General features: G+C 43.6%; 1 protein-coding gene across 1 annotated transcript in view; it reads left to right on the top strand.

Moving 5' to 3' along the window:
- LOC112221956 (metabotropic glutamate receptor 4-like) overlaps nt 1–26,769 on the top strand; it is a 323,222-nt gene that overhangs the window by 88,361 nt on the left and 208,092 nt on the right. The window contains exon 2 of the mRNA XM_024384429.2: nt 158–1,192. Within this exon, the coding sequence (XP_024240197.1) occupies nt 647–1,192 (546 nt within the window). The 5' untranslated portion in view covers nt 158–646. The remainder of the gene's footprint in view (nt 1–157; nt 1,193–26,769) is intronic.

Raw genomic sequence — 26,769 nt, 5'->3', positions numbered from 1 at the left:
GTGGGAAACTAATATGCAGCAAACCCCCTCATTGAGAGATCTATTGTTGATCAGACCAATGAAATCCCATTTCATCTCTCATTCTTTTTTTAACAGAGCTCTCCCTTTCTCCTCTCTTTTTCTCAGAATCTCATCCCTTTCTCCTTTTATCTTTCAGAAGTCTGCTGTCTTTCTGAGCTCGAGGAGGGAGGCCATGTTTCAGTACCTGCAGGTCTGCTCGGGCTGACTGAGGACTTTCTGCCTGCTCCAGGGGGGTGAGCCAGAGAGAAGCTAAACGCCCCTGATTGGCTCTGGAGGAGTGGAGAAAAGAAGGCTTATCTCCCACCTTTGTTCTCTCTAATGCCCCTTGAGATGGCTCTCCACGGACTCACTCCCACCTCAGTCAAAACTGCTTAGTAACTCCACACCATCTCCATACCCCAACTGCAGGGAGAGAGAATACCCCACAAGGAAGTGGAGAAAGAGAGAGAGAAAGCTAATTAGTATTACTGAGATAGTGTCACAGCTGAGAGACATGAGAAGAGACTTCTGAAGAGAGTTCTGTGCTCTGAGGGATATTGCTGCTAACCTTTAGGACATTTGTTTGTGGTATTTTTTTAAAAGAGACTCATTTTAGTTGGTTGCGGGTTTAACTTAGCCTTCCATCATGACTCTTCTGGGAAGCTGTATGAAGAGGGGGCAGACTGACTGCCACAGAGGTGGTCCGGCTGGGCCCTGTCAGGTCCTGCTCCTGGCCTGCTGTATCCTGGTAGTCCTGGGGGCCAAGCCAAAAACACCTGGCCACACACACCTCAACTCCATCCGTATTGACGGGGATATCTCACTGGGTGGGCTCTTTCCTGTACACGCCAGAGGCAACAATGGGAAAGCCTGTGGGGAGCTGAAGAAGGAAAAGGGGATCCACAGACTGGAGGCCATGCTGTTCGCCTTGGACCGCATCAACAATGACCACGAGCTGCTGCCCAACATCACTCTGGGGGCCAGGATCCTGGACACCTGTTCACGGGACACCCACGCCCTGGAGCAGTCGCTCACCTTTGTCCAGGCGCTCATCGAGAAGGACGGGACGGACATCAAATGCCTGAGTGGCGGGCCGCCCATCATCACCAAGCCTGAGAGGGTGGTGGGCGTCATCGGGGCCTCCGCCAGCTCCGTGTCAATCATGGTGGCCAACATCCTTCGCCTCTTCAGGGTAAGTGCCTTACACTTATTGGTTAATGGCTGTGAATCATGGTGGTGGCTATGAAAGTAGTCTCTCTCAACAGTCGTTTGTAGGCTGGCAGGCAGCACGCTCTGCAAGTGAGAATGCAAGCGAGGCTGCAATGTGACAGAAATCTGTAGCTGATGCTATTGCCTGAATCATGTATGATTATCAAAAGGCTAGGTTGCTTTTACTGGTAAAAGTGTTTTTAATTTTTTTCATGAAAGGATAAAGATCTATTCTGTCATTTTCCAACATTATGGAAATGTTGATGTGATAAAAACACTCCCCACATTTTCTATAGGCTTTTACTCCATGTCTTCGCTCTAAGGTGATATTACATAGTGTAGCTAGAGGCGTATTCAATATCTCACATTTCAGGAATGCTCTGTGTCTGTGAAAATGCACCATGTCGCTCTTGTATGTGTAACGGATGTGAAACGGCTAGCTTAGTTAGTGGTGGTGCGCGCTAAATAGCGTTTCAATCGGTGACGTCACTTGCTCTGAGACCTTGAAGTAGTGGTTCCCCTTGCTCTGCAAGAGCCGGGGCTTTTGTGGAGCGATGGGTAACGATGCTTCGTGGGTGACTGTTGTTGGTGTGTGCAGAGGATCACTGGTTGCTGCGGAAAAGGAGGAGGTCAAAAGGGGGGTGAGTGTAACGGATGTGAAACGGCTAGCTTAGTTAGCGGTGGTGCGCGCTAAATAGCGTTTCAATCAGTGACGTCATTTGCTCTCTTTTGTGGAGCGATGGGTAACGATGCTTCGAGGGTGACTGTTGTTGATGTGTGCAGAGGGTCCCTGGTTCGCGCCCGTGTATGGGCGAGGGGACGGTCTAAAGTTATACGGTTACATATGGGCATCAACTCATTCATGTGAGGAATTAGGTTCACACAGGGATGAACGTAAGGCAGAACGGTTCAGTACAGAGTCCCTGCAAAATAAATAGTGGGGTATGCCGTACTGGTAAAACATGAGCCAAAATATCTGGGGGGTTATTACACCATTACTGCATGTCAGAGGCAAAATAAATTATCGAAAGGACTTGAAAACGAGTGATATAGCCTATGCTCTAAAATGCGATGTGGTCAGATGATAACACAGAAATTTTTCTAAGGCAGAGATGATTGGCCGAAACCAAGACGCGTGTGGACAGCAGTAGACACATACATTCTGGCCTAATGACAATCGCCAAACGTCCTTACAATTTCTGGTGTTTTGTGTAACAGATGTCTCTTTCCATTCACTACTGTTTGGAGGCTGGAAACGTGTTGTGAGTGGATGAATGTGCGCGGGTAGCCTAGTAAAGGAGCCTTCTGAAGTGATTGTTTGTCAAACTGATGAAAACATCATGACTGGTTGGGTTTATGTCACAATATAAGGTAATACATTGTAAATGTTAAATGACAGATCTTTACGACTAGGCCCACAGGGATCCTATTGAATTAATAGGGATGGTATATGTAATTCTATGATTAGGCAAGACCCATAGGAGGTCCTGCACCGGAAAAAATGTAATCTATTTTCACCCCAGGGTTTAATCCCCTCATTAAACCAATTAAAAACCATATTCCAAAATAGTTTTTCTTATCAAACCAACATAGTCTTCTGCCTGTATGTTGGCCATCTGCGTTTGCCCCAGTTGGATGTGGTCTTTGTGGTTTGTAAGTTCTATAAAAGTCCCATTAGAACCAGGCATATTTTTCACTGTTCTGACAGTTGAGGCTCATCATTAGTCCTCAGCCTCTCCCCATAATGACATTCATTTGGGAAGTCCTTAGTGGTGTTTTGCCTCTAATTAAATAGGGCAAGTCATGCATGTAACCATTTGAGCTCATTCAACACTTATTAAAGATCTAAAACGAGCCTCAACATTATTATGTTTGCTCTCAGGATCCAAACATAATGTGCCAGTGTGAAAACAAAAGTAAACACAAACACAAGACGACAGGCCCTTTCATAATGCCAACACAAAGCTGTCATAGGAATGATGAAGATGCCGGGCAGAACAATGGGAAAACAGTTGGGCTGTTTTATAATGTAGCTACAATATTATGAAGCTCATAGAACATTTGGAACATCGGAAGGAAGGTTTGGATGCTTGAGGCTTGTTTGAATAACATAATTCCCACAATACAATATCAGCACAGCGATCTGTATTCTCTGTATTGTGTTCACAGTGCCAGACAGTGACAGTAACAGATAATGCTTGGGGGCATGCAGAGCATAAGCTGGTTGGATTTAAACTGTGTGTAATCAGTGTTCTTAGCTTCTCAGGTCACCTCAGTGGCGAGCATGTACTGTAATCGCCCCCTGCACAAAAAGCCGCCTGTTCTGTATTTGTACTGCAATTATACTGAATAAAAGCCAGAAAACAGCTATGCACCTCGTGATTTCCAAGGCTATGTGCTCTGATAAGTACCCTTTTGAGCTCTGCGCAAACATCATTTTAATATCAAATTGAGAAGCTGGGAAATGTCCCCAGAACTTAAAAGTCAACAAGGATCATCGGGAGACACTCTACTGCAGTAGCTGACAGTAGCACTCTGTGTTTGGGGTAAGGATATAGTAACCAGTGCTGTGCTCACACCATGCTGGACTACCTCAGCCTGCCTCCGCCTGGATCACATCACCATCATTAGCTCGATATAATGGCTCCTCTTCATTAGTGAATGAGGGTTGTATTGCAGCAGATACATACTCCTCTTGTTTCAAATTATTTCAAGAACTTGACTTGATACTGTATCTTTCATCTGCACAACCTATGTTTTCCGTCTCTCATCCTCGCTGGTGAGGAATGAGTGTGTGTTCTTCAGATGATTGGATGATGGCGGTAAGAGATTTGATCAAAGTGGGAGGCAGTCTTCAGAAAGATGTGTGGAGAAGATTGCACTGATTTCAGATTGCACTGATTTCAGATTGCACTGGTTTCAGATTGCTCTCATTTCTAATTCAGTTACAGTGATGAAGGGCTCATGGCCAAGTGGTACACCAACTAAGTGCAGGTCACTAGAGCCCCGTTTCCACTGACAATTAAAATTAGTGCCAAATTAGGGTCAAATTAAAGCTGGCTCGAATGGAATTCTCAAATTCTAGCTGGGCTGAAGGAAACCGGGGGTGGCACAGCCCAGTTTCACAACTGGTGTTAGCTCGATTAGAATGTGGGCTGCTGACACCGTTACTATGCAATCACCAAGCTGATCACTGCTGGATGCTGACACAATGTTTAGCTAGCTCATCAGGGCTTGTTGCTGTTAGATAGCACATGGACAAGCAGTACTGCAGTTGTCAGACATGACACACATTTTCACCATAGCTAGATCCTGCATTCATTTTTGCACTACACAAAAAACTTTTATTAAAACAGTCAACCCTCGGTTAGCTGTTTCAGAGTTGAACGTGAGCTAGCGGGAATTTTATCCGTCCAGGTCATATTGAAAGTTAGCTACTTAGCTACATCATATGGTTAGCTAGGTAATAGCCAATGCCATGTCAAGCAATAATCAAGGTAGGAATTAAGCTAGCTAGCCTGTTATGCTAACGACAATGCTAACCGTTTAGCAAGCTAGCTAACATCAGCAAGCTAAATGTTGCTAGCTGTCTCTAGCTGGTAATGGTAGTAGTAACATTAGTTTCAGCATGGTGATGATTACAGTTCTTCAACATCTTGCTAGCTAGCTAGCAACATTAACAAAGTCAACTGCAGTCACATATTGGCTACCTAGCAACATGACAGAATTTCTCATTTCTGGATGGAGTAGGATTGCAATTTTTTATTGATTTATAATTTTTATTTGACCACATTTTCTCCCCAAGTTCATGGTATCCAATTGTTAACCCAACCAAGCCGCACTGCTTCTTAACACAGCGCGCATCCAACCCGGAAGCCAGCCGCACCAATGTGTCGGAGGAAACACAGTGCACCTGGATACCTGGTTAGTGTGCACTGCGCCCGGCCCACCACAGGAGTCGCTAGTGCGCAATGAGACAAGGATATCCCTACCGGCCAAACCCTCCCTAACCCGGACGACGCTAGGCCAATTGTGCGTCGCCCCATAGACCTCCCGGTCGCGGCCGGCTGCGACAGAGCCTGGGCGCAAACCCAGAGTCTGTATCGCAGTGATGCAGTGCCCTAGATCACTGCACCACCCGGGAGACCCTCAGTAGGAATGCAATTTGAGCTAGCCCACCAAGGCCAGCGATGGCTTCAACGTGCCAATGGAAACGGGGCTCTAGGTGAGCTCTAGATAATGACAGTCAGTAGGCTACACACTCCCTTTTCAATGTCATAACAGGGTCGGGTAGATTTTACTGACCATTTTTACCTCAACATGGACAATTTCAGGTGTTTTACACATAACTGTTGCACCTTTTTCTTTATTTTAAAAGCAGAAAGTAGGCCATCTTCTCAGCCCTGGCAGACTAGCTGAGGATAGGACTGTTCCCAGCCGCACATAAGCTATACCCAGTAAACTCTTGGTGAGTCAACTGTTTCCTGTGCCGAGGTCAGGGGATCTGCCTCATCCATATTTTGTTTGATTTGAACAAGCAGTTTGGGTCCCAGCCCTTCTTCTTACTGTTCCTTGCCATGCCTAAGGGTAGTGGCCATAACACACTGCATGCTGGCTATTGTTATCAGAATGCTTCATTCTTTCCCCCCCACTTCCCTCTCCCAGTCTCAGAGCAGCTGAGGCTGGGTAAAGTGTTTACTCAGCACTCTGGAGCAGTAGGCTCCCGTCCCTATTGTGCTGCATGAATATTTGATTCCCAGTTTACGTAATGTCCGCCTGGGGATCTGGTTAGGGTTTGAAAGCTCCCTCCCTCCATGGTTGGCCCTGCCTGCTCATGCTCTGTGATGTTCTCATCAGTTGAGCATTTTACTGCAAACATAAGCAGGAGCAAAGTGTCCTAGCGCCCAGGCTAATTTGCAGAGGGCTGGTTATGACACTGTAGCGACTGCAATTGATTACCTACTAACGACAAGGCTGGTTTTAATAAGGCATCCAGCTTTGTGATCATGTCTTGGAGATGTCGTCTCTGGCCCTGTGCATGTCAGCTCTTAACTCGGTCTTGTGTAGGCTACTGTATCAGCACAGTAGCTGTCACATGGGCATGAAGGTGGGATCAAGTGCCACTGTTGAGTTGCTGAGACATAACCATGTGTTCTCAAAGAAGAATAGGGGCGCTTCGGCCACCTCCACCGAGGTGTACAGTCTGCTAAGCTACAAATAGCCTACACACATGCCAGTACCTCTGCCTTCTAAGCAGCAGGGAAAATGTCTTCAGAGAGTAGAGGGGAGGGAGGTGAGAGTAGCTTGGAGGAGAAGACAGGGGAGCCTGTAGTTAGCTGTAAAAGGAGGGTTAACTAGCTGTCTGTTGTGCTGTCTGTGAAGCAGAGAGACTTTGCAGCCCCGGTCTCTTCCCCTATTAGAGACAGAGATTGTAGACCCTCAGACACTGTACCTTCCTCCTCTCAGCATCTCAACATGTTGAGACGGCGTTCTCTCTGGATTAACGCAGGAACCATCATGTAAAAACCTTACACAAAAATAAATCAATTTGGAAAATGTGATAAAAGGATGCCTCTGCTCTGTTTGCAGGATGCTGGGCAGACATTTACAGGAATCTGTAGAATGCCTGTGCTGTGGGATTATTTTCAATGGGATACCTTTGAGAATTAATTTGGCAAGAAAGTAGCTGAGTATTTGGCAAAACTAGACTGAATGAAGATGGCAACCATGTGAGCTGAAGCACAACTACACAAAAGCTAGTAGCTCTCAGTAGCTACCTCAGTAGCTAGTAGCTCTCTTTCTCACTCTTGAGACAGGCCTGCCAAGGTGTGTCCTGTCACCTTCATGGATCCTCAGCATCGTAGCTCTGTGGTAATTAAGAATAATTGTTTCTCTCTAAGTGGACTCCTATTCTGCACTAAGTGTAAATTGGTGTAGCCACACAAAATCAGGTCATTCAAGCCAGCCATTTCAGCCCTTTACCCACCCATCCATGCCCAACAAATCCAAGGAGGGAATTCTCTACTCGCACGTGACTTTTAAAATCCCATGCAGGCAAAGCCAACAAGGGAAGAAAAGCAAACGAGCGTCTCAAAATACTTGCAGGAAATTGTTTTCTGCAGGTTTACAGGCCAGTGGTTGTGCAGTGTCACTCAACCAGACTTTTACAGTCGGGAAGACCTGATCCTTGCAGCTGTTTTTCTAACTGTTCATTGTGGTCGTTCCCTTCCATATAGAGCTCCGGCCATAGCGGAACCACTCCTTTATTACAAGACTAGTTCAGACTCAAGTCGCTTAGCTGACTTGTGCAAATCCCATCACAGGAAGCTGGAACACCAGCTGCTAATCACCATCCATAGTGGTGAAGGGGCACGGTGCGGTGGTCTCCACATGTGCACTGCTCGCTGTGTGGAGACGCTTGGTTTCACTCAAATTAATTTGTGGCATTTAATTACTGTAAGTTTGCAGGTCTGCAGAGTGAATGTTGCATGGTGGGGAGGGGAGGATGTCGAGTTTGTTTTTAAAATGGATGTTAAAAAAATGTTCACTTCCTGAGAGTACTCTGTGGAGACTAACACCATCTGCACTGATTTTAACAGCAGAGGAGATACACATGTATAGTGCTTTGGTAGGAACACAAGACAAGCTATGTTTTGACCCTCTTCATAGTCATTTGACATTGTGTATTCTCAAGGCATGATAGCATAAATCATTTTTTTCTCTAACACAGTAGCCATACAACATGAATAATGTTCAACACTGTGTGTTTATCAAGTATCCTCTTACCCTTCCCCCTGTGAAAAGAGGGGATTGTTTTGGAGAAAATCCAGTGTTACAATCATGCTGCTAATTTAATGTTGGCATTTTCTCCAATTACTGTACATCACTTCTTCAGCACTCCTTGAAGCTCAGTCCTTGGATTTGTGACACTGTAAATTGTCAGTAAGTCTTTTGATTTTGGTCTACATTTACAAACTGTCCATATGCTTACTTGCAATTGTAAGTCCTCAAAACCATTGATGTCATCTTATGCCCTGTGAACTTGTCTCATAGATGCAACTACAGCACTCCCCCTGTCTCGAAATCTAACACTAAGCCCATGCGTTCCAGATATTCATCTTTAAACAACCACATCTCCAAAATAGAACCCAAGCAGCAAATCCATGGTATCTCACAGTTTCCTAAAAAAATAACTCCGGATTAGTCGCTTGCAGCTGTCTCCCCTGGAAAATCTACCCATCAACCAAATAACATTCTGTGACCTACTGTCTAAAGATGTATGCAATGTATGTAGATTTGTAGTTGTAAAGATGGATGAGTGGTCACAAGAGAGACAAACTACACAGTTGTTAGTAGGTGAAATATATTTGAATTAATGTGATTGATGGAGGCATGACAGTTATTGATTCTGTGAAAAGTGAAATGTGATGGAGAAGTGACAAGTGGGACGTCGGAGTGATGGTATATGTTATAACAGCAAATATGTTGTGACAAATGGACATACTCTGTTTTTATCCCTGCACACTATTGAACATTGCCTGAATGATGACAGTAAAAGCATTACCACTAAGAAATGTAAATGCACTGCAATGTTAGCATAATGATGGAAAATCTCAGATCAACACAACTTGACTATGTTTTCTATGTTTTCTGTGCCATGCCATATCCTCTACCTGGCCTGAAGCAGTGACAGAGAGCTACGGTAAGAAGGTTGGACATCATCCAGTCAACGTGCACGTCAGACATCATGGTAGCTAGCTTTGATGAGTCATCTACCCTCCATCACACAGAGAAATTCACTCTCTCTTCTCTGAGGCAGTCACGATGCTCCATTACAAATGACCATTTGAACACTAGACAACTAGGACAAAACATATTCATTCAGAAGTGTGAAGATTTATTTATTGCATTAGTGACCTTCAGCAGCACTTAATTTGCTTTAATTGTTGAATATAGTTTCAGAAATGTTGAAACAAAATGAGGAGATACATATATAGTAACAGTATGAAATGTCCATGGTTTTGATGTAATGCTCTCTTTCTGATATTACATCAGACTAGAGAACAATGTCAGGACAGAACAAATAAAAGGGCATAAACAATAAGACACCCACCCGTTAAAACTTTTGTACACACCAACATAAGCAGATAGACAGAGAAGGATCAATTCTCATTTACTGGTTAATGATCTCTTTCCAGACCTCCCTCAGTCAGTAAAATAGACTAAGTCTGTAATAAATCCCTACACGGAACACAGGGTTTATGTTGTACACCTCAGCCAGTTTTATTATTTGTTCCGTAAAATCATTAAACAGTCAAGCAAGCTGTGAAGACCCCCTCCCGTACAAACACAACACACCTCTTAGATTGCACTCCTGTTCAGGTATTTAACCTGAGGCAGGGAACTGTTGTGACAACATACTCTGTTTCCTGGAATTGTACCCTCGTCTTTTTCCCGCTGTTGAAAGGCAATATTTGAAGTTACACAATGGAAGGAAAGTTGGTCCATATTGGTATTGATTTCACACAAGTTTGAGGTGCTGACATTTAAATGAAGATAAATGTACTAACATAGTACTGCTGTTGCAGACAATTGTTGGGAAGTCTGGGAAAAAATCAGATTGTATTATCAATGTCCCTGCCTAGGATGCCATCATACTCACTCAGAATCCATTCTTGCAAGAGCACCAGTTCAGTATGGAAGCTTATGGTAAACACTGCAACACAAAGCATTAACAGCTAGGAAATAACTGCGTATATAAATGAGTTTTGGTTGTATGTACACTGCTCAAAAAAATAAAGGGAACACTTAAACAACACAATGTAACTCCAAGTCAATCACACTTCTGTGAAATCAAACTGTCCACTTAGGAAGCAATACTGATTGACAATAAATTGCACATGCTGTTGTGCAAATGGAATAGACAACAGGTGGAAATTATAGGCATTTAGCAAGACACCCCCAATAAAGGAGTGGTTCTGCAGGTGGGGACCACAGACCACTTCTCAGTTCCTATGCTTCCTGGCTAATGTTTTGGTCACTTTTAAATGCTGGCGGTGCTTTCACTCTAGTGGTAGCATGAGACAGAGTCTACAACCCACACAAGTGGCTCAGGTAGTGCAGCTCACCCAGGATGGCACATCAATGCGAGCTGTGGCAAGAAGATTTGCTGTGTCTGTCAGCGTAGTGTCCAGAGCATGGAGGCGCTACCAGGAGACAGGCCAGTACATCAGGAGACGTGGAGGAGGCAGTAGGAGGGCAACAACCCAGCAGCAGGACCGCTACCTCCGCCTTTGTGCAAGGAGGAGCACTTCCAGAGCCCTGCAAAATGACCTCCAGCAGGCCACAAATGTGCATGTGTCTGCTCAAACGGTCAGAAACAGACTCCATGAGGGTGGTATGAGGGTCCGACGTCCACAAGTGGGGGTTGTGCTTACAGCCCAACACTGTGCAGGATGTTTGGCATTTGCCAGAGAACACCAAGATTGGCAAATTCGCCACTGGCGCCCTGTGCTCTTCACAGATGAAAGCAGGTTCACACTGAGCACATGTGACAGACGTGACAGTCTGGAGACGCTGTGGAGAACGTTCTGCTGCCTGCAACATCCTCCAGCATGACTGGTTTGGCGGTGGGTCAGTCATGGTGTGGGGTGGCATTTCTTTGGGGGGCCGCACAGCCCTCCATGTGCTCGCCAGAAGTTGTCTGACTGCCATTAGGTACCGAGATGAGATCCTCAGACCCTTTGTGAGACCATATGCTGGTGTGGTTGGCCCTGGGTTCCTCCTACTGCAAGACAATGCTAGACCTCATGTGGCTGGAGTGTGTCAGCAGTTCCTGCAAGAGCATTGATGCTATGGACTGGCCCGCCCGTTCCCCAGACCTGAATCCAATTGAGCACATCTGGGACATCATGTCTCGCTCCATCCACCAACGCCACGTTGCACCACAGACTGTCCAGGAGTTGGCGGATGCTTTAGTCCAGGTCCAGGTCCGCCACCTCATCAAGAGCATGCCCAGGCGTTGTAGGGAGGTCATACAGGCACGTGGAGGCCACACACACTACTGAGCCTCATTTTGACTTGTTTTAAGGACATTACATCAAAGTTGGATCAGCCTGTAGTGTGGTTTTCCACTTTGATTTTGAGTGTGACTCCAAATCCAGACCTCCATGGGTTGATAAATTTGATTTCCATTGATAATTTTTGTGTGATTTTGTTGTCAGCACATTCAACTATGTAAAGAAAAAAGTATTTAATAAGAATATTTCATTCATTCAGATCTAGGATGTGTTATTTTAGTGTTCCCTTTATTTTTTTGAGCAGTGTAGTTATTGAAGCAGACCACAGCACTTGCCCAGCTAGAGGGTTTGTGGTCAAGCGTTTCCTACCTGACTGGGCCTGAAAAGATGCTAAACATTTCTTGGAGGCTGCTAGGTCATGTGTGAAATCTTGTTCCTGTTTTGTGTCTTTTCAGTGTTGACCCTGCGGCGGTGTGGCATGTTCTGTGGTGGTTTATCTTAGTCAGGACTACTGTAATTCCCTGTACTTCTAATTGACTCACATACAGTAATAGTTCAATCTGATCTGACAGTTCTATCTGGACTTTATGGCTGGGTCTGAAATGGCAACCTATTCCACATATAGTGCAACAGTTTTGACCAGAACCCTATTCAGACGCATCCTATGAGATGGGTAATTGTGAATAAAGGGTCTCCAGGTACATCCAGAGACAGTGTTGAAAGCATACTGTAAGTGCCTTAGTAGAAATGGTTATGTACAGATGGACTCTTTGCCGTGTAGGAACTGTCTGTACATCAATGCCACAACTACCTCAATCATAATGGAGTTAAATTCAGGGCAGCTCTGTCCCCTCAGAGATAGCCTGCTACAATAAACAGATCGTTTTACGTTTGAGGCGATCGATCACACCTTTACTTTCCCCTCCAGATCTACTACACTGAACCCCTCTTTTCTCTGCTTACTGATCCTCTGCTCCAGGCCTTTAGAGGTAGGTAAAGTGAGTGCAGTGTGGCCAGCTGGATGGCTGGATATGTCAGCCCAGGAGTCCTATAGTCATCCTCAAGGACACTGCAGCTCCTCAGCCCTGATGTTAGTGATTTAATATGCCAGGCTTACATGTTGACCTGAAGGTCTCTTTCCCTCCAGCTCTCTTCTCCTCTCCTCATCTCTCCTCTCCTCTCTATAGACCAAGGCATGCTCCACAGGCTCAGAGCCATGAAAGCACAGCCCAGTGTCATTGGCATCTGTCCTAAACACAGCTACTGATGAGATATAATTGCAATGCCAAGCAAGGGTCAGTTTAATCTGTTCAGGTTTGTGTAAATCAGGTAGGCAGTTTCCAGGTGTTCTTTAGATGGCAACCTCTTGTCTTCTGTTTGACCCCAGATTTACTCCTACAGTATGTATTTTAATTGGCTGAGTCTAGAGCACATCAGATCAAGCCAAATGTTCTCATTGACCTCAGCTAGAGCTTGGCTGTAAGTTCAGTGCTTGACATTGCAGAAAGAAAAGATCAGACACCCCAAAGAAGCAATGTACTTTTAATCTAATAATTTCCAAAGTCAAACAGTCTTCTTAAAAAGCTTGCGCAAAGTATGACATTTACACTCAACAACCCTTAAATTAAGTTTTATTAATGAGAGATCAATTGCTACTATGCCACTGCTTTAAACTTGCTCATATTTTGTGTTTCTAGAAATAAACAAGAAATTAGTGCCACTTGACTTATTTGGATGAGATGAGTTCTAGGAACAACTTGAGGATGGGAGGAAACCCTCTGATCAGATACATTATTATCTGAATGTCAAGGGGATTTTGTGATCATTTGTGTGAGTTTCTGTGGAAATAACCAAGCGAGTCAATTTGCAGAGAAATATGCAAATACACAATATATTTCTGAAAGACGTAGCTTACAAAATGGTAAGTTATTGTTACATAAATGAAAGCAGTTTCCAATAATGGATTGTACTTGTAGGTAAAGGTCAATTGTATTTGCAGAATGTTATTAAACAAAACCAAGCGACAACAAACAGAGCGAATCGGTGCATCTAATAGCATTATAGAAGTAGAGATTGCCATTTGAGGAGATCACTGAAAATGACCAATCAGATGCTCGCAAGCGATGTTATAACATCTGGTGAAACAATTCTGATTTTAATTGAAGTAGCAATGTGTGTTTATTTAATGTGACTCTCACAGAGAAATTGCTGTCTTCATTATGCAGTGTATGTGGACCATTTAGAAACAGATGATCTGACATGAATGCAGTAACATACAGCAGAGATCAGAGTCACAGGGCAAACATCAGAGGCGTTGTTATGATCCTTTTTAAATGGCACTTTAAAACCAGATTGATGTTTGCAAAGTGGGACACTGTACTGTTGCCCTTCTGGCTCTTTCAAGTGTTAAACTGGCCATTAGGTTACTGTTGAAAAATGGTTGGAGGCAAATAGAGAAATCTTTCACCCATAACACTTGCTCATGTGGCATTTCATGCAACCTTAGGCTAACTCATTTTAAACATATTATGGAGCTTAGGAGAACTGCTGGTGAATGCTTGAAGGATGTATACTGTACAAAAAAATATAAATGCAACATGCAAAAATGTCTAAGGTTTTGCTGAGTTACAGTTCATATAAGGAAATATGTCAATTTAAATAAATTCATTATCCCCTAATCTATGGATTTCACCCACTGGGGAGCCAGGCCTAGCCCATCAGAATGAGTTTTCCCAAACATTAGGGCTTTATTACAGAAATACTTCTCAATTCTACTATTTTGTGTTTTTTTTGCATTGATCTTAACTTTTTCTTGTACATAACGTTTCCACAATCGTTTCCTGTGACTGAAAATACATTCTGGACATGAGAACAGCAATCACTGACCTCGATTTGAATGAAGATTTCTACTTCAACCGAGTCAACGGGACATAAGTGGGGAGGCAGGTAGCCTAGTGGTTAGAGTGTTGGGCCAGTAACCGAAAGGTATCTGGATCGAATCCCAGAGCTGACAAGGTAGAAATCTGCCATTCTGCCCCTGAGAAAGGCATAAATAACCCGCTGTTCCCTATGCACTGAAGACATGGATGTTGATTAAGGCAGCCCCCGCACCTCTCTCATTCAGAGGGGTTGGGTTAAATGTGGAAGACACATTTCAGTTGTACAACTGGATAGGCATCTATTCTCACCCCAGACCAGGCCCTAATCCTGGAAACTTGGAAAAGCTGAAGGCAGTGTAAGAGAAGCTGATGCTGCACCATGGCGAAACTAAGTTGGCGAGTACAGTACATGAACTGTCTCTACTGTCCGTTCTATTAGCAAATGTACAATCACTGCAGAACAAAATGGATGAGCTCCATTCGAGGTGTGTCTCATTCTTAACCACAGCTGGTGCTCATTCCCTAATATTAAGGAAGTCTTAAGTTTCTGCTCACCATACTATTTACCAAGAGAGTTTTCATCTATATTTTTCGTAGCTGTCTATTTACCACAAAAAAACGATGTTCGCACTAAGACCGCGCTCAACAAGCTGTATAGGGCCATAAGCAAACAAAAAAATACTCATCCAGAGTTGGCTCTGCTAGTGGTCAGTGATTTTAATACAGTGAAGCTAAAATCCATCTAAACTCATTTCTACCAACTAGCGGCGAAATAACTCTAGATCACCTTTACTGTCCCACGCCCTCCATTTGGCATATCGGACCATAACTCTATCCTCCTGTTTCCTGCTTAAATGGAATTACTCAAACAGGAACTACCAACGATGCTCTCAATATGGAAGTGCTCCTATGAAGTGGATACTAAGATACAGAACTGTTTCGCTAGCAAAGACTAGAATATGTTCCGGCAATATGTTTGAGTAAACTTCCAAGATGGCATAGAGGTCGGATGTATGTTTTGTCTTGTCCCTTCCTGTCCCTTGTAAACATTGTTTTTCCTTGTTTTTTTTTCTCATATATTTTAATATCACTTTCCATCCACGGACTGAATATACTCTCCTATACTTAAGAACCAGAACTCCTATCAAAAGCTAGCTGGCTAACTGGCTACTAGCTAACAGCTTTCTAGAACACTTCGGACTGTTAGCTTAAGAGGCCCATCGGACAAATTATTTGGCCACTATACCTAGTTTGCCAACTGGCCTGGTTTACCACACGGAGCCCTGCTGATCCGTCTTCCGAACCGGAACCCCAACAGAAGCTAGCCAGCTAACTAGCTACTAGCTAGTAGTCAGCTCATCACTGCTAGCGGTCATCAGCTAACGCTAGCACGGGCAACTTTCACCAGTCTGCACAGCGCGACTCAAACCAGAGCAAATCTGACTCATTTCTCTCCATATCTCCGAATCCCTTCCGTAAGCTCTGAACCTTTGTCTTTTTTCTTCACCTGGATCCTTTCTGCTAGCTAGCTGCTATCCGAGTGACCACTCCTGACAAACGTCCCTGTCTTGAAGCAAGAACCAATTAGCCTAGATCTAGCCTTGCCAGGCCAGTCTGCTATGCCCATCTCCCGGCTAGCCAATAGAGGTCCATCAGCCACTCCCTGGGCTACAATACCTATTTTGCCAACCAGCCCCAACCCATCATGACTGGACCACCGACGTGATCTGCCTGATGGGCTTTCTCAACTGGCTCCGCCGCCGCGTCGTCCCCCTGAATGCCAATCCGTTAGCCTGTTAGCTGTGGCCTGCTAGCTGTCCAGAGCACATCGGACAATTTCTTTGGCCACCATACCTTTCGTCCGTCGCGACGTCCCTCCAAGGCCCTTTCTGCTATGCTAGCTTGCTATCCCCGGCCCGCTAACTGCCTGAAGCCACTCACTGGACTCCAATGATTCACACGGCTACGCATGCCTCTTGCTAACATCAATATGCCTTGTCCATTGCTGTTTTGGTTCATAATTATTGCCTTATTTCACTGTAGAGCCTCTAGCCCTGCTCAATACGCCTTATCTAACACTTTGATTCCACCTGCCACACATGCAATGACATCACCTGGTTTAAAATATATTTCTAAAGACAATATCTCTTTCATAGTCACTCTTTCATGCACAGGTTTACCCCCACTGTATTCACATCCTACCATACCATTGTCTGTACATTATGCCTTTAATCTACTCTACCGTGCCCAGAAATCTGCTCCCTTTACTCTGTTCTGAATGTACTGGGGGATCAGTTCTTTTAGACTTTAGCTGTACCCTTATCCTACTCCTCCTCTGTTCCTCTGGTGATGTGGAGGTTAATCCAAGCCCTGCAGTGCCAAGCTACTACTACTCCTACCATACCTTTGTCTGTACATTATACCTTGAAGCTATTTCATCGCCCCCAGAAACCTCCTTTTACTCTCTGTTCCAGACGTTCTAGACGACCAATTCTAATTGCTTTTAGCCGTACCCTCCTCCTCTTTTCCTCTGGTGATGTAGAGGTGAATCCAGGCCCTGCAGTGCCTAGCTCCACTCCCATTCCCCAGGCGCTGTCATTTGTTGACTTCTGTGACCGTAAAAGCCTTGGTTTCATGCATGTTAACATTAGAAGCCTCTTCCCCAAGTTTGTTTTATTCACTGCCCTAGCACACTATGCCAATCTGGATGTCCTAGCCGTGTCTGAATCCTGGCTCAGGAAGACCATCAAAAACCCTGAAATTTCCATCCCTAACTATAACATTTCCCGACAAGATAGAACTACCAAAGGGGGCAATGTTGCAATCTACTGCAGAGATAGCCTGCAGAGTTCTGTCTTACGATCCAGGTCTGTACCCAAACAATTTGAGCTTCTACTTTTAAAAATCCACCTTTCCAGAAACAAGTCTCTCACAGTTGCCGCCTGCTATAGACCACCCTCTGCCCCCAGCTATGCCCTGGACACAATATGTGAACTGATTGCCCCCCATATTTCTTCAGAGCAAGTGCTGCTAGGTGACCTAAACTGGGACATGCTTAACACCCCGGCCATCCTACAATCTAAGCTTGATGCCCTCAATCTCACACAAATTATTAATGAACCCACCAGGTACAACCCCAAATCCGTAAACACGGGCACCCTCATAGATATCATCCTAACCAACTTGCCCTCCAAATACACCTCCGCTGTTTTCAACCAAGATCCCCTCATCACTGTCAAATGCTTCCTAAAACACTTCAGCGAACAGGCCTTTCTAATTGACCTGGCCCGGGTATCCTGGAAGGATATTGACCTCATCCCGTCAGTAGAGGATGCCTGGTCTTTCTTTAAAAGGTTCTTCCTCACCATCTTAATGCAACTTTCAAAAAATGTAGAACCAGGAACAGATATAGCCATTGGCTCTCTCCAGACCTGACTGCTCTTGATCAGCACAAAAACATCCTGTGGCGTTCTGCATTAGCATCGAATAGCCCCGTGATATGCAACTTTTCAGGGAAGGTAGGAACCAATATACACAGGCAGTTAGGAAAGCCAAGGCTAGCTTTTTCAAGCAGAAAATTGCATCCTGTAGCGCAAACTTCAAAAAGTTCTGGGACACTGTAAAGTCCATGGAGAATAAGAGCACCTCCTCTCAGCTGCCCACTGCACTGAGGCTAGGAAACACTGTCACCACCGATAAATTCACTATAATTGAGAATTTCAATAAGCATTTTTCTACGGCTGGCCAGGCTTTCCACCTGGCTAACCCTACCCCGGTCAACAGCCCTGCAACTCGCCCAAACCTCCCCCATTTCTCCTTCACCCAAATCCAGATAGCTGATGTTCTGAAAGAGTTGCAAAATCTGGACCCCTACAAATCAGCCGGGCTAGACAATCTGGACCCTCTTTCTAAAATGATCTGCAGAAGTTGTTGCAACCCCTATCACTAGCCTGTTCTACCTCTCTTTCTTATCGTCTGAGATTCTCATAGATTGGAAAGCTGCCATGGTCATCCCCCTCTTCAAAGGGGGAGACACTCTAGACCAAAACTGCTACAGACCTATATATATTCTACCATGCCTTTCTAAGATCTTCGAAAGCCAAGTTAACAAACAGATTACCGACCATTTAGAATCCCACGGCACCTTCTCCTCTATGCAATCTGGTTTCAAAGCTGGTCATGGGTGCACCTCAGCCACGCTCATAAATGATATCATAACCTCCATTGATAAGAGACATTACTGTGCAGCCGAATTCATCGATCTGGCCAAGGCTTTCGACTCTGTCAATCACCACATTCTTATTGGCAGACTCAACAGCCTTGGTTTCTCAAATTATTGGTTCACCAACTACTTCTCTGATAGAGTTCAGTGTGTCAAATCGGAGGGCCTGTTGTCCGGACCTCTGGCAGTCTCTATGGGGGTGCCACTGGGTTCAATTCTCGGGCCGAATCTCTTCTCTGTATACATCAATGATGTCGCTCTTGCTGCTGGTGATTCTCTGATCCACCTCTACGCAGACGACACCATTCTGTATACTTCTGGCCCTTCTTTGGACACTGTGTTAACTAACCTCCAGATGAGTTTCAATGCCATACAACTCCTTCCGTGGCCTCCAACTGCTTTTAAATGCAAGTAAAACTAAATGCATGCTTCAACCGATCCCTGCCCGCACCTGCCCGCGCGTCGAGCATCACTACTCTGGACAGTTCTAACTTAGAATACGCGGACAACTACAAATACCTAGGTGTCTGGTTAGACTGTAAACTTTCCTTCCAGACTCACATTAAGCATCTCCAATCCAAAATTAAATCTAGAATCGGCTTCCTATTTCACAACAAAGCATCCTTCACTCATGCTGCCAAACATACCCTCGTAAAACTGACCATCCTACCTATATCTCACTGGTCACCCCCAAAGCCAATTCTACCTTTGGTCGCCTTTCCTTCCAGTTCTCTGCTGCCAATGACTGGAACGAACTGCAATAATCACTGAAGCTGGAGACTCATATCTCCCTCACTAGCTTTAAGCACCAGCTGTCAGAGCAGCTCACAGATCACTGCATCTGTACATAGCCAATCTGTAAACAGCCCATCCAACTACCTCATCCCCATACTGTATTTATTCATCTTGCTCCTTTGTACCCCAGTATCTCTACTTGCACATTCATCTTCTGCACATCTACCATTCTAGTGTTTAACTGCTATGTTGTAATTTACTTCGTCACCATGGCCTATTTATTGCCTTTACCTCCCTTTCTTACCTCATTTGCACTCACTGTATATGGACTTTTTGTTTTATTTTTTCTACTGTATTACTGACTGTGTTGTTGTATGTGTCGATCTGCTATGCTTTATCTTGGCCAGGTCGCAGTTGTAAATGAGAACTGGTTCTCAACTAGCATACCTGGTTAAATAAAGGTGAAATAAAAAAATAATCCGATGGCATTGAGGAATTTACCACATCAGTCACCGGATTCATTAATAAGTGCATAGACGATGTCGTCCCCACAATGACCATATGTACATATTGAAACCTGAAGCAATGGATTACAGGCAACATCTGCACTGAGCTAAATACCAGAGCTTTAGCTAATCCAGATGTTTATAAGAAATCCCACTTTGACCTTCGTCGATCCAACAGTCAAAATGTAAATTCAGGTCTAAGATTGAATCTTACTACACTGGCTTTGATGCTCGACGGATGTAGCTGAGCTAGCAAACTATCTCTGATTACAAAGGGAAACCTAGCCCCGAGCTGCCCAGTGACGCGAGCATACAGACTAGCTAAATGCCATTTATGCTCGCTTCGAGGCAGGCAACACTGAGCCATGCATGAGAGCACCAGTTGTTCCAGACGACTGTGTACTCACGGTCTCAATAGTCGACGTGAGTAAGACCTTGAAACAGGTTAACATTCTTAAGGCCGCAGGGCCAGACAAATTACCAGGATGTGTACTCAGAGCATGCACTGACCAGCTGGCAAGTGTCTTCACTGACATTTTCAAGCTATCCCTGACAAAGTCTGTAATACCTACACTACTGTTGAAAAGTTTGGGGTCACTTAGAAATGTCCTTGTTTTTGAAAGAAAAGCACATTTTTTGTCCATTAAAATAACATCAAATTGATCAGAAATACAGTGTAGACATTGTTAATGTTGTAAATGACTATTGTAGCTGGAAACAGCAGATTTTTTTCTGGAATATACAGAGGCCCATTATCAGCAACCATCACTCGTGTGTTCCAATGGAATGTTGTGCTAGCTAATCCAAATTTATCATTTTAAAAGACTAATTGATCATTAGAGAACCCTTTTGCAATTATGTTAGCACAGCTGAAAACTTGTTTTGATTTTAAGAAGTAATAAAACTGGCCTTTAGACTAGTTGAGTATCTGGAGCGTCAGCATTTGTGGGTTTGATTACAGGCTCAAAATGGCCTTTCTTTCTTCTGAAACTCATCAGTCTATTCTTGTTCTGAGAAATGAAGGCTATTCCATGTGAGAAATTGCCAAGAAACTGAAGATCTCATACAAAAGCTGTGTACTATTCCCTTCACAGAACAATGCAAACTGGCTCTAACCAGAATAGAAAGAGGAGTGGGAGGCCCCAATGCACAACTGAGCAAGAGGACAAGTACATTAGAGTGTCTAGTTTGAGAAACAGACGCCTCACAAGTCCTCAACTGGCAGCTTCATTAAATTGTACTTGCAAAACAACCGTTTCAACGTCAACAGTGAAGAGGCGACTCCAGGATGGTGTTCCTCTGTCCAGTGTCTGTGTTCTTTTGCCCATCTTAATATTTAATTTTTATTGGCCAGTCTGAGATATGGCTTTTTCTTTGCAACTCCGCCTAGAAGGCCAGCTTCCCGGAGCCGCCTCTTCACTGTCAATATACACACAATACCCCATAATGACAAAGTGAAAACAAGTTTTTGGACATTTTTGCAAATGTATTACAAATAAAAAACAGAAATATCTTATTTACATAAGAATTCAGATATTTTGCTATGAGACTCGGAATTTGAGTTCCCCCGTGGTAAATTCAATTGATTGGACATGATTTAGAAAAGGCACACACCTGTCTATATAAGGTCCCAAAACTGACAGTGCATGTCAGAGCAAAAAACAAGCCATGAGGTCAAAGTAATAGTTCGTAGAGCTCCGAGACAGGATTGTGTTGAGGCAAGGATCTGGGGAAGGGTAACAAAAAGTGTATGAAGCATTGAAGATTTCCAAGAAAACAGTGGCCTTCATCATTCCTAAATTGAAGAAGTTTGGTACCACCAAGACTCTTCCTAGAGCTGGCCACCCAGGCCGATATGTCACTCTGACAGACCTCCAGAGTTCCTCTGTGTAGATGGGAGAACCTTCCAGAAGGACAACCATCTCTGCAGCGCTCCACCAATCAGTTCTTTATGGTAGAGTGGCCAGACGGAAGCCACTCCTCAGTAAAAGGTACATGCCTAGCGTCACATCTGGTGGAAACCTGGCACCATCCCTACGGTGAAGCGCGGTGGTGGCAGCATCATGCTGTGGGGATGTTTATCAGCGGCAGGGACTGGGAGACTAGTCAGGATCGAGGGAAGGATGAACGGAGCAAAGTACAGAGAGATCCTTGATGAAAACCTGCTCCAGAGTGTACAGAACCTCAGACTGGGGCAAAAGTTCACCTTCCAACAGGACAACAACCCTATGTACACAGCCAAGAAAAGGCAGGAGTGGCTTCGGGACAATTCTCTGAATGTCCTTGAGTGGCCAAGCCAGAGCCCGGACTTGGAGAGACCTGAAAATAGCTGTGCAGCGATGCTCACCATCCAACCTGACAGTGCTTGAGGTTATCTGCAGAGAAGAATGGGAGAAATTCCCCAAATACTGGTGTGCCGAGCTTGTAGCGTCATACCCAAAAAGACTCAAGGCTGTAATCGCTGCCCAAGGGGCTTTAATAAAGTGCTGAGGAAAGTGTCTGAATACTTATGGAAATGTGATATATTTCAGACCTAAACATCCTAGAGGAAACCCTGGTTCAGTCTAATTTCCAACAGACACTAGGAGACAAATTCATCTTTCAGCTGGACAATAACCTCAAACACAAGGCCAAATATACTTTGGAGTTGCTTACCAAGACAACAAGCTCTTACCTTGAAATCACAGCTGTAATCGCTGCCAAAGGTGATTCTAACATGTATTGACTCAGGGTTATGAATAATTATGTAAATGAGATATTCCTTTATTTCATTTGTAATACATTTGCAAAAATTTCTCAAAACATATTTTCACTTTGTCATTATGTGTTATTATTATATGTCATTATGTGTGTTGGTAGGTGAATTTGTTTTTATAAAGGTTATCAATTTTGAATTTGGGCTGTCATACAACAACATGTGGATTAAGTCAAAGGGTATAAATACTTTCTGAAGGCATTGTACAATAATTGGATTGAATTTGGTCAAACAATAAGTGGGTTGGGCAGTATCCAGATTTTCATAACTTTCCTGTACCATATTGGGGTATATGGCATTACCAGAAGTGCACGCCGGGGGTGCTATTGCTTTCCAAAAGTAAAAAATAAATAAAGCATACCACACTCATTGCGTATAAAACTGTAAAACCGTTGATCTTGAAGGACCATAAGAAATTGCTTAAAAATAAATATATAATAATTGCAGCTGTAGCACATGTCTTGTGAGGGAGCAGAAATGTAATTACCAATAACCATTACGCACATCAACAACAACCCGAAGGCTAATATGCTACCACCCTGGCCGATAACCTGTGTTTATCAACAGGATTGGCCATTCTTTAACTCCAACGTCCGTGCCCTCTTGGGGCAAACTGCATCCCTTTAGCAAGACAGATCTTAACAGCCACTCACTCGTCTCCTGTTTGAGGCCATCAGTCTGGTCTTGGGCACCTCTAAAAGCAATTATAGTGTGTGCCGTGGCAGTGTAAGGGGCAGAGGCATTAACTCACTGAATACATTACCTGTCTGTGTACTCTTCTCTCAGTTAGTCAATTACTGAGTCTAAATAGAAGCATCAGATCTTGACACTGATGCCTTCAATGGGGCTTGCTGCTGGGGCAAAAACAAACGTGTGAAACAGAATGCTCCATTCTTGTCAGAGTCCTCAGACACCTCCATCGATTTTCATCTCAAAGCCTAAGAAAATTAATATCAGACCAAGATCGAGTCCAGCTTCATATGTCTATGAGAAAAGTAAAAGGGGAATATGAAAACTCAGCAGGTCTACGGCAAGGTCATCTTAGACTGGCCCCGAAAGAGCTTAATGAAGCTATCAACTGGGATTTATTTGGTAAACATTGAGTTATTGTGAATTGATTTTAGTCTGAAGGAGACAGACTTTCTGTTTAAAGTCATAAAGTCAAACGTGATGCTTACATACCCAATGTAAAAATGAATTTTAATTGAATCTGTACTACCTGAACTATAAATATAGGCTACACTAAGCTCAGAAACAGTGTAATAACCCATATGTTCTAAACCACAAAAATGTCTTCAATGAAATTTTAAATCCAACCATATAGTGTCTTCATGTTTTCCAGACCGTCACCATTAATAACAAATATGATTGATGCAAAAACAGTGGCCTGCCAAGCCTAATTTGACTGAGCAATGGCAATGACTACCTCTCACTTCTCTGACCATAATAGCGTTGGTTAGTAATGCTATGTGACATGTGTCAGTGTTCTTAGGGAAATGTGTTTGATATGGTCCTGTAGGAGGCCTAGTAATGTCCATAGTATGTGTTTTACTTGCATGTCCATCACCATCTGCGGCTTGATGGAGGAACACAACATGGTTCTGGAACATGCAGTGTTCTAATTATATTTTTTGCCTGAATTCCGTGAGGAGGTGGAATCAATCAAATGTTGCAGTGAGATTGAGAATATTTGGTGAGACTGAAGATCTTGGATCATAATCTTGACCTCCATATAATGTTGATGTTCAGGCAGAACCTCTAGAAAACATGCCATGTTGTCTACAGTTTCTAGGTTGAATATATTGTGGCCTCTTTGAGCCTTACAGATTTTTGCAAAAAAAGAAAGTCATAGAGGAGATGGCAATACTATGACAAGTGGGATTTTCTCATAGCTTCATAATGGAAGTAGGCCTAGCTGATGCATTGTTGTCTTTAGACAACTTTACATTTAAAAAAACTGTCAGATTACTTTCATGTTTGAGTTCTTACAGATGCACAGCCAGAAGGAGATGACCATCAGCTTCTCTAATAAACAGATACACCAGTAACTTTCATTCTGCAGATACAGATTGCACCATTCAATTTCACTTTCTTCGAAATGGATTTCAAACTTCAAAGATCTGCTCAGGTGAAAAGGGCTGGTTTGCTGAGACATTGAGAAGTGAGCTGCCTGTGTACATCAGCGTCAAGAGGCGAAGGGAAAGGGAAAGGCTAGACACAAAACACAGAGTCAATCTCCCTGCATGGCTTTGAGACATTAGAGATGTTAGCTGTGCACGGAAGAGAGGGAGAGAGATTGCGGGCGCACACATCCCCCCCCCTCTGTTGCCCCTTAACTGGCATACACGGCGATGTGCTGCTGCTCCTTTCACCACCTTGCTTCTCTTTTCTGCAACATTAGCTGAAAAACATAGGGGGAATTAAACATTTAAGTCAACTATTGGGGACGTCAGCATGCCTTTTTCTTTCATTCGATGAGCTCCAGTGAGAGACAGATCTGCAGTGTAGGTTGGAGTTGGACCAGGTAGGGGTGTAGCCCTTTTCATGTGACAGCACTGATGATATGCACTCATCTTTCCCCTTTTACTTGCTTTTTCATTCTAGGTCTGGCTCTGCAGCCTGTGCTTTATACAGAATGCATTGTCCTCGTCAGGTCACCTCATCCTGTTCATAAAGCTTGCAGCGTGGTTTAAAAAAAACTCCTGTATGATCATTCATGATAGGGAGTACATACTGAAACTAGCGTAGTTGAGATTATAACTAGCTTAGGGAGTCAAGTATTTATGAGGTTAACTTCTTGCCGATCAGTGGGACGCTAGCATTTCGACAACTTCCGGTGAAATTGCAGAGCGCCAAATTTAAATTAAATTACTATAAATATTAAACTTTCATGAAATCACAAGTGCAATACATCAAAATAAAGCTTAACTGGTTGTTAATTCAGCCGCTGTGTCAGATTTCAAAAAGGCTTTACGGCGAAAGCAAACCATGCGATTATCTGAGGACAGCACCCAGCACACAAATGCATAACAAATAATCTTTTGCGACACAAAAGTCAGAAATAGCCATATAATATATGCCTTACCTTTGAAGATCTTCTTCTGTTGGCACTCCAAAAGGTCCCAGTTACATTACAAATGGTGCTTTTGTTCGATAAAGTCCTTCTTTATATCCATAAAAACTCTGTTTATCTGGTGCGCTTCAGTCAATAATCTACTCGGTTTCCCTCCTTCAAAATGCATACAAAATTAATCCCAAACGATACCAATAAACTTATCCAAACAAGTAAATAAATGTGTATAATCAAACCTTAGGAACCATAATACGCAAATAAACGATACAATTTAAGACAGAGAATCACTATTGTCTTTACCGGAGAAAAATACCAAAGAACGAGCTCTCATTCACACGCTTGGAAACACTACAGCCAAAATGGGAGCCACCTAGAAAAACTACAATTTCTGGCTCATTTTTCCAAAAACCAGCCTGAAACTCTTTCTAAAGACTGTTGACATCTAGTGGAAGCCCTAGGAACTGCAATCGGGCACGATTTCGCCCTATTATAAAAGTGCCAGCCATTAAAATCAGTGGTAGGATGAACATTTTTTTGGGGGGGGGTGGCTTGTCCTCGGGGTTTCGCCTGCCATTTCAGTTCTGTTATACTCACAGACATTATTTTAACAGTTTTAGAAACTGTAGAGTGTTTTCTATCCACATCTACCAATTATATGTATATCCTAGCTTCTGGGCCTGAGTAGCAGGCAGTTTACTTTGGGCACGCTTTTAATCCGGATGTCAAAATACCGTCCCCTGTCCCAAAGAAGTTAAGGATATTACAGTTATCATGTTTCACATTGGATTTATTAACTACAAAAAGGTAAGACGTGTTTTTAATTATAGTCCTGCTCTACCCAAACAAGCTTGTTAGCTATAGCTAGCTAGCTAGATAATGTTTGCTCTGGTCCAACATTAAACCAACGTTGGATGTGCAAAGACATTCAACTTTCCTTCAAAGAAGCCACTCCTCCATGGGTGTCATTCTGTGGGCTTAATTCAGGTAAAGCATGTCATAACAAGATGCCCAGCGCTTCAAGCAAGCTTTCTCCATCCTCTCTCGCTCAGTTGCATCTGGCGCCCTAAACTGTGACTGGCAGCAGAGTGTGTGTTTGTCTTTCATTGTGATTAAACCATGCTGTTACGGCAAAATACAATCTGCTATATAGACTAAATCGCTTACCCACTCCACAGCAAGCTGCTCTATCCACACTGATTGGTGAACTAATTTAATGTTGAGCTGAATGTAAAAAAATGTATATTTCAGAGGTTTAAAAAGCAACTGAAAGTAACTATATAAACCGGTACTTTTTTTGGTGCGAACCGGTTCAGAACTTTATTTTGCTGGTCAAAACAATGGAATGGAATGGATGTCACACTCGTCTGATGA

The sequence above is a fragment of the Oncorhynchus tshawytscha genome, linkage group LG22 (genome assembly GCF_018296145.1).
Source record: "Oncorhynchus tshawytscha isolate Ot180627B linkage group LG22, Otsh_v2.0, whole genome shotgun sequence".
NCBI lineage: Eukaryota > Metazoa > Chordata > Actinopteri > Salmoniformes > Salmonidae > Oncorhynchus > Oncorhynchus tshawytscha.
Note: the sequence above shows the minus strand (reverse complement) of the source record. Positions and strands in the feature narration are given on the sequence as shown.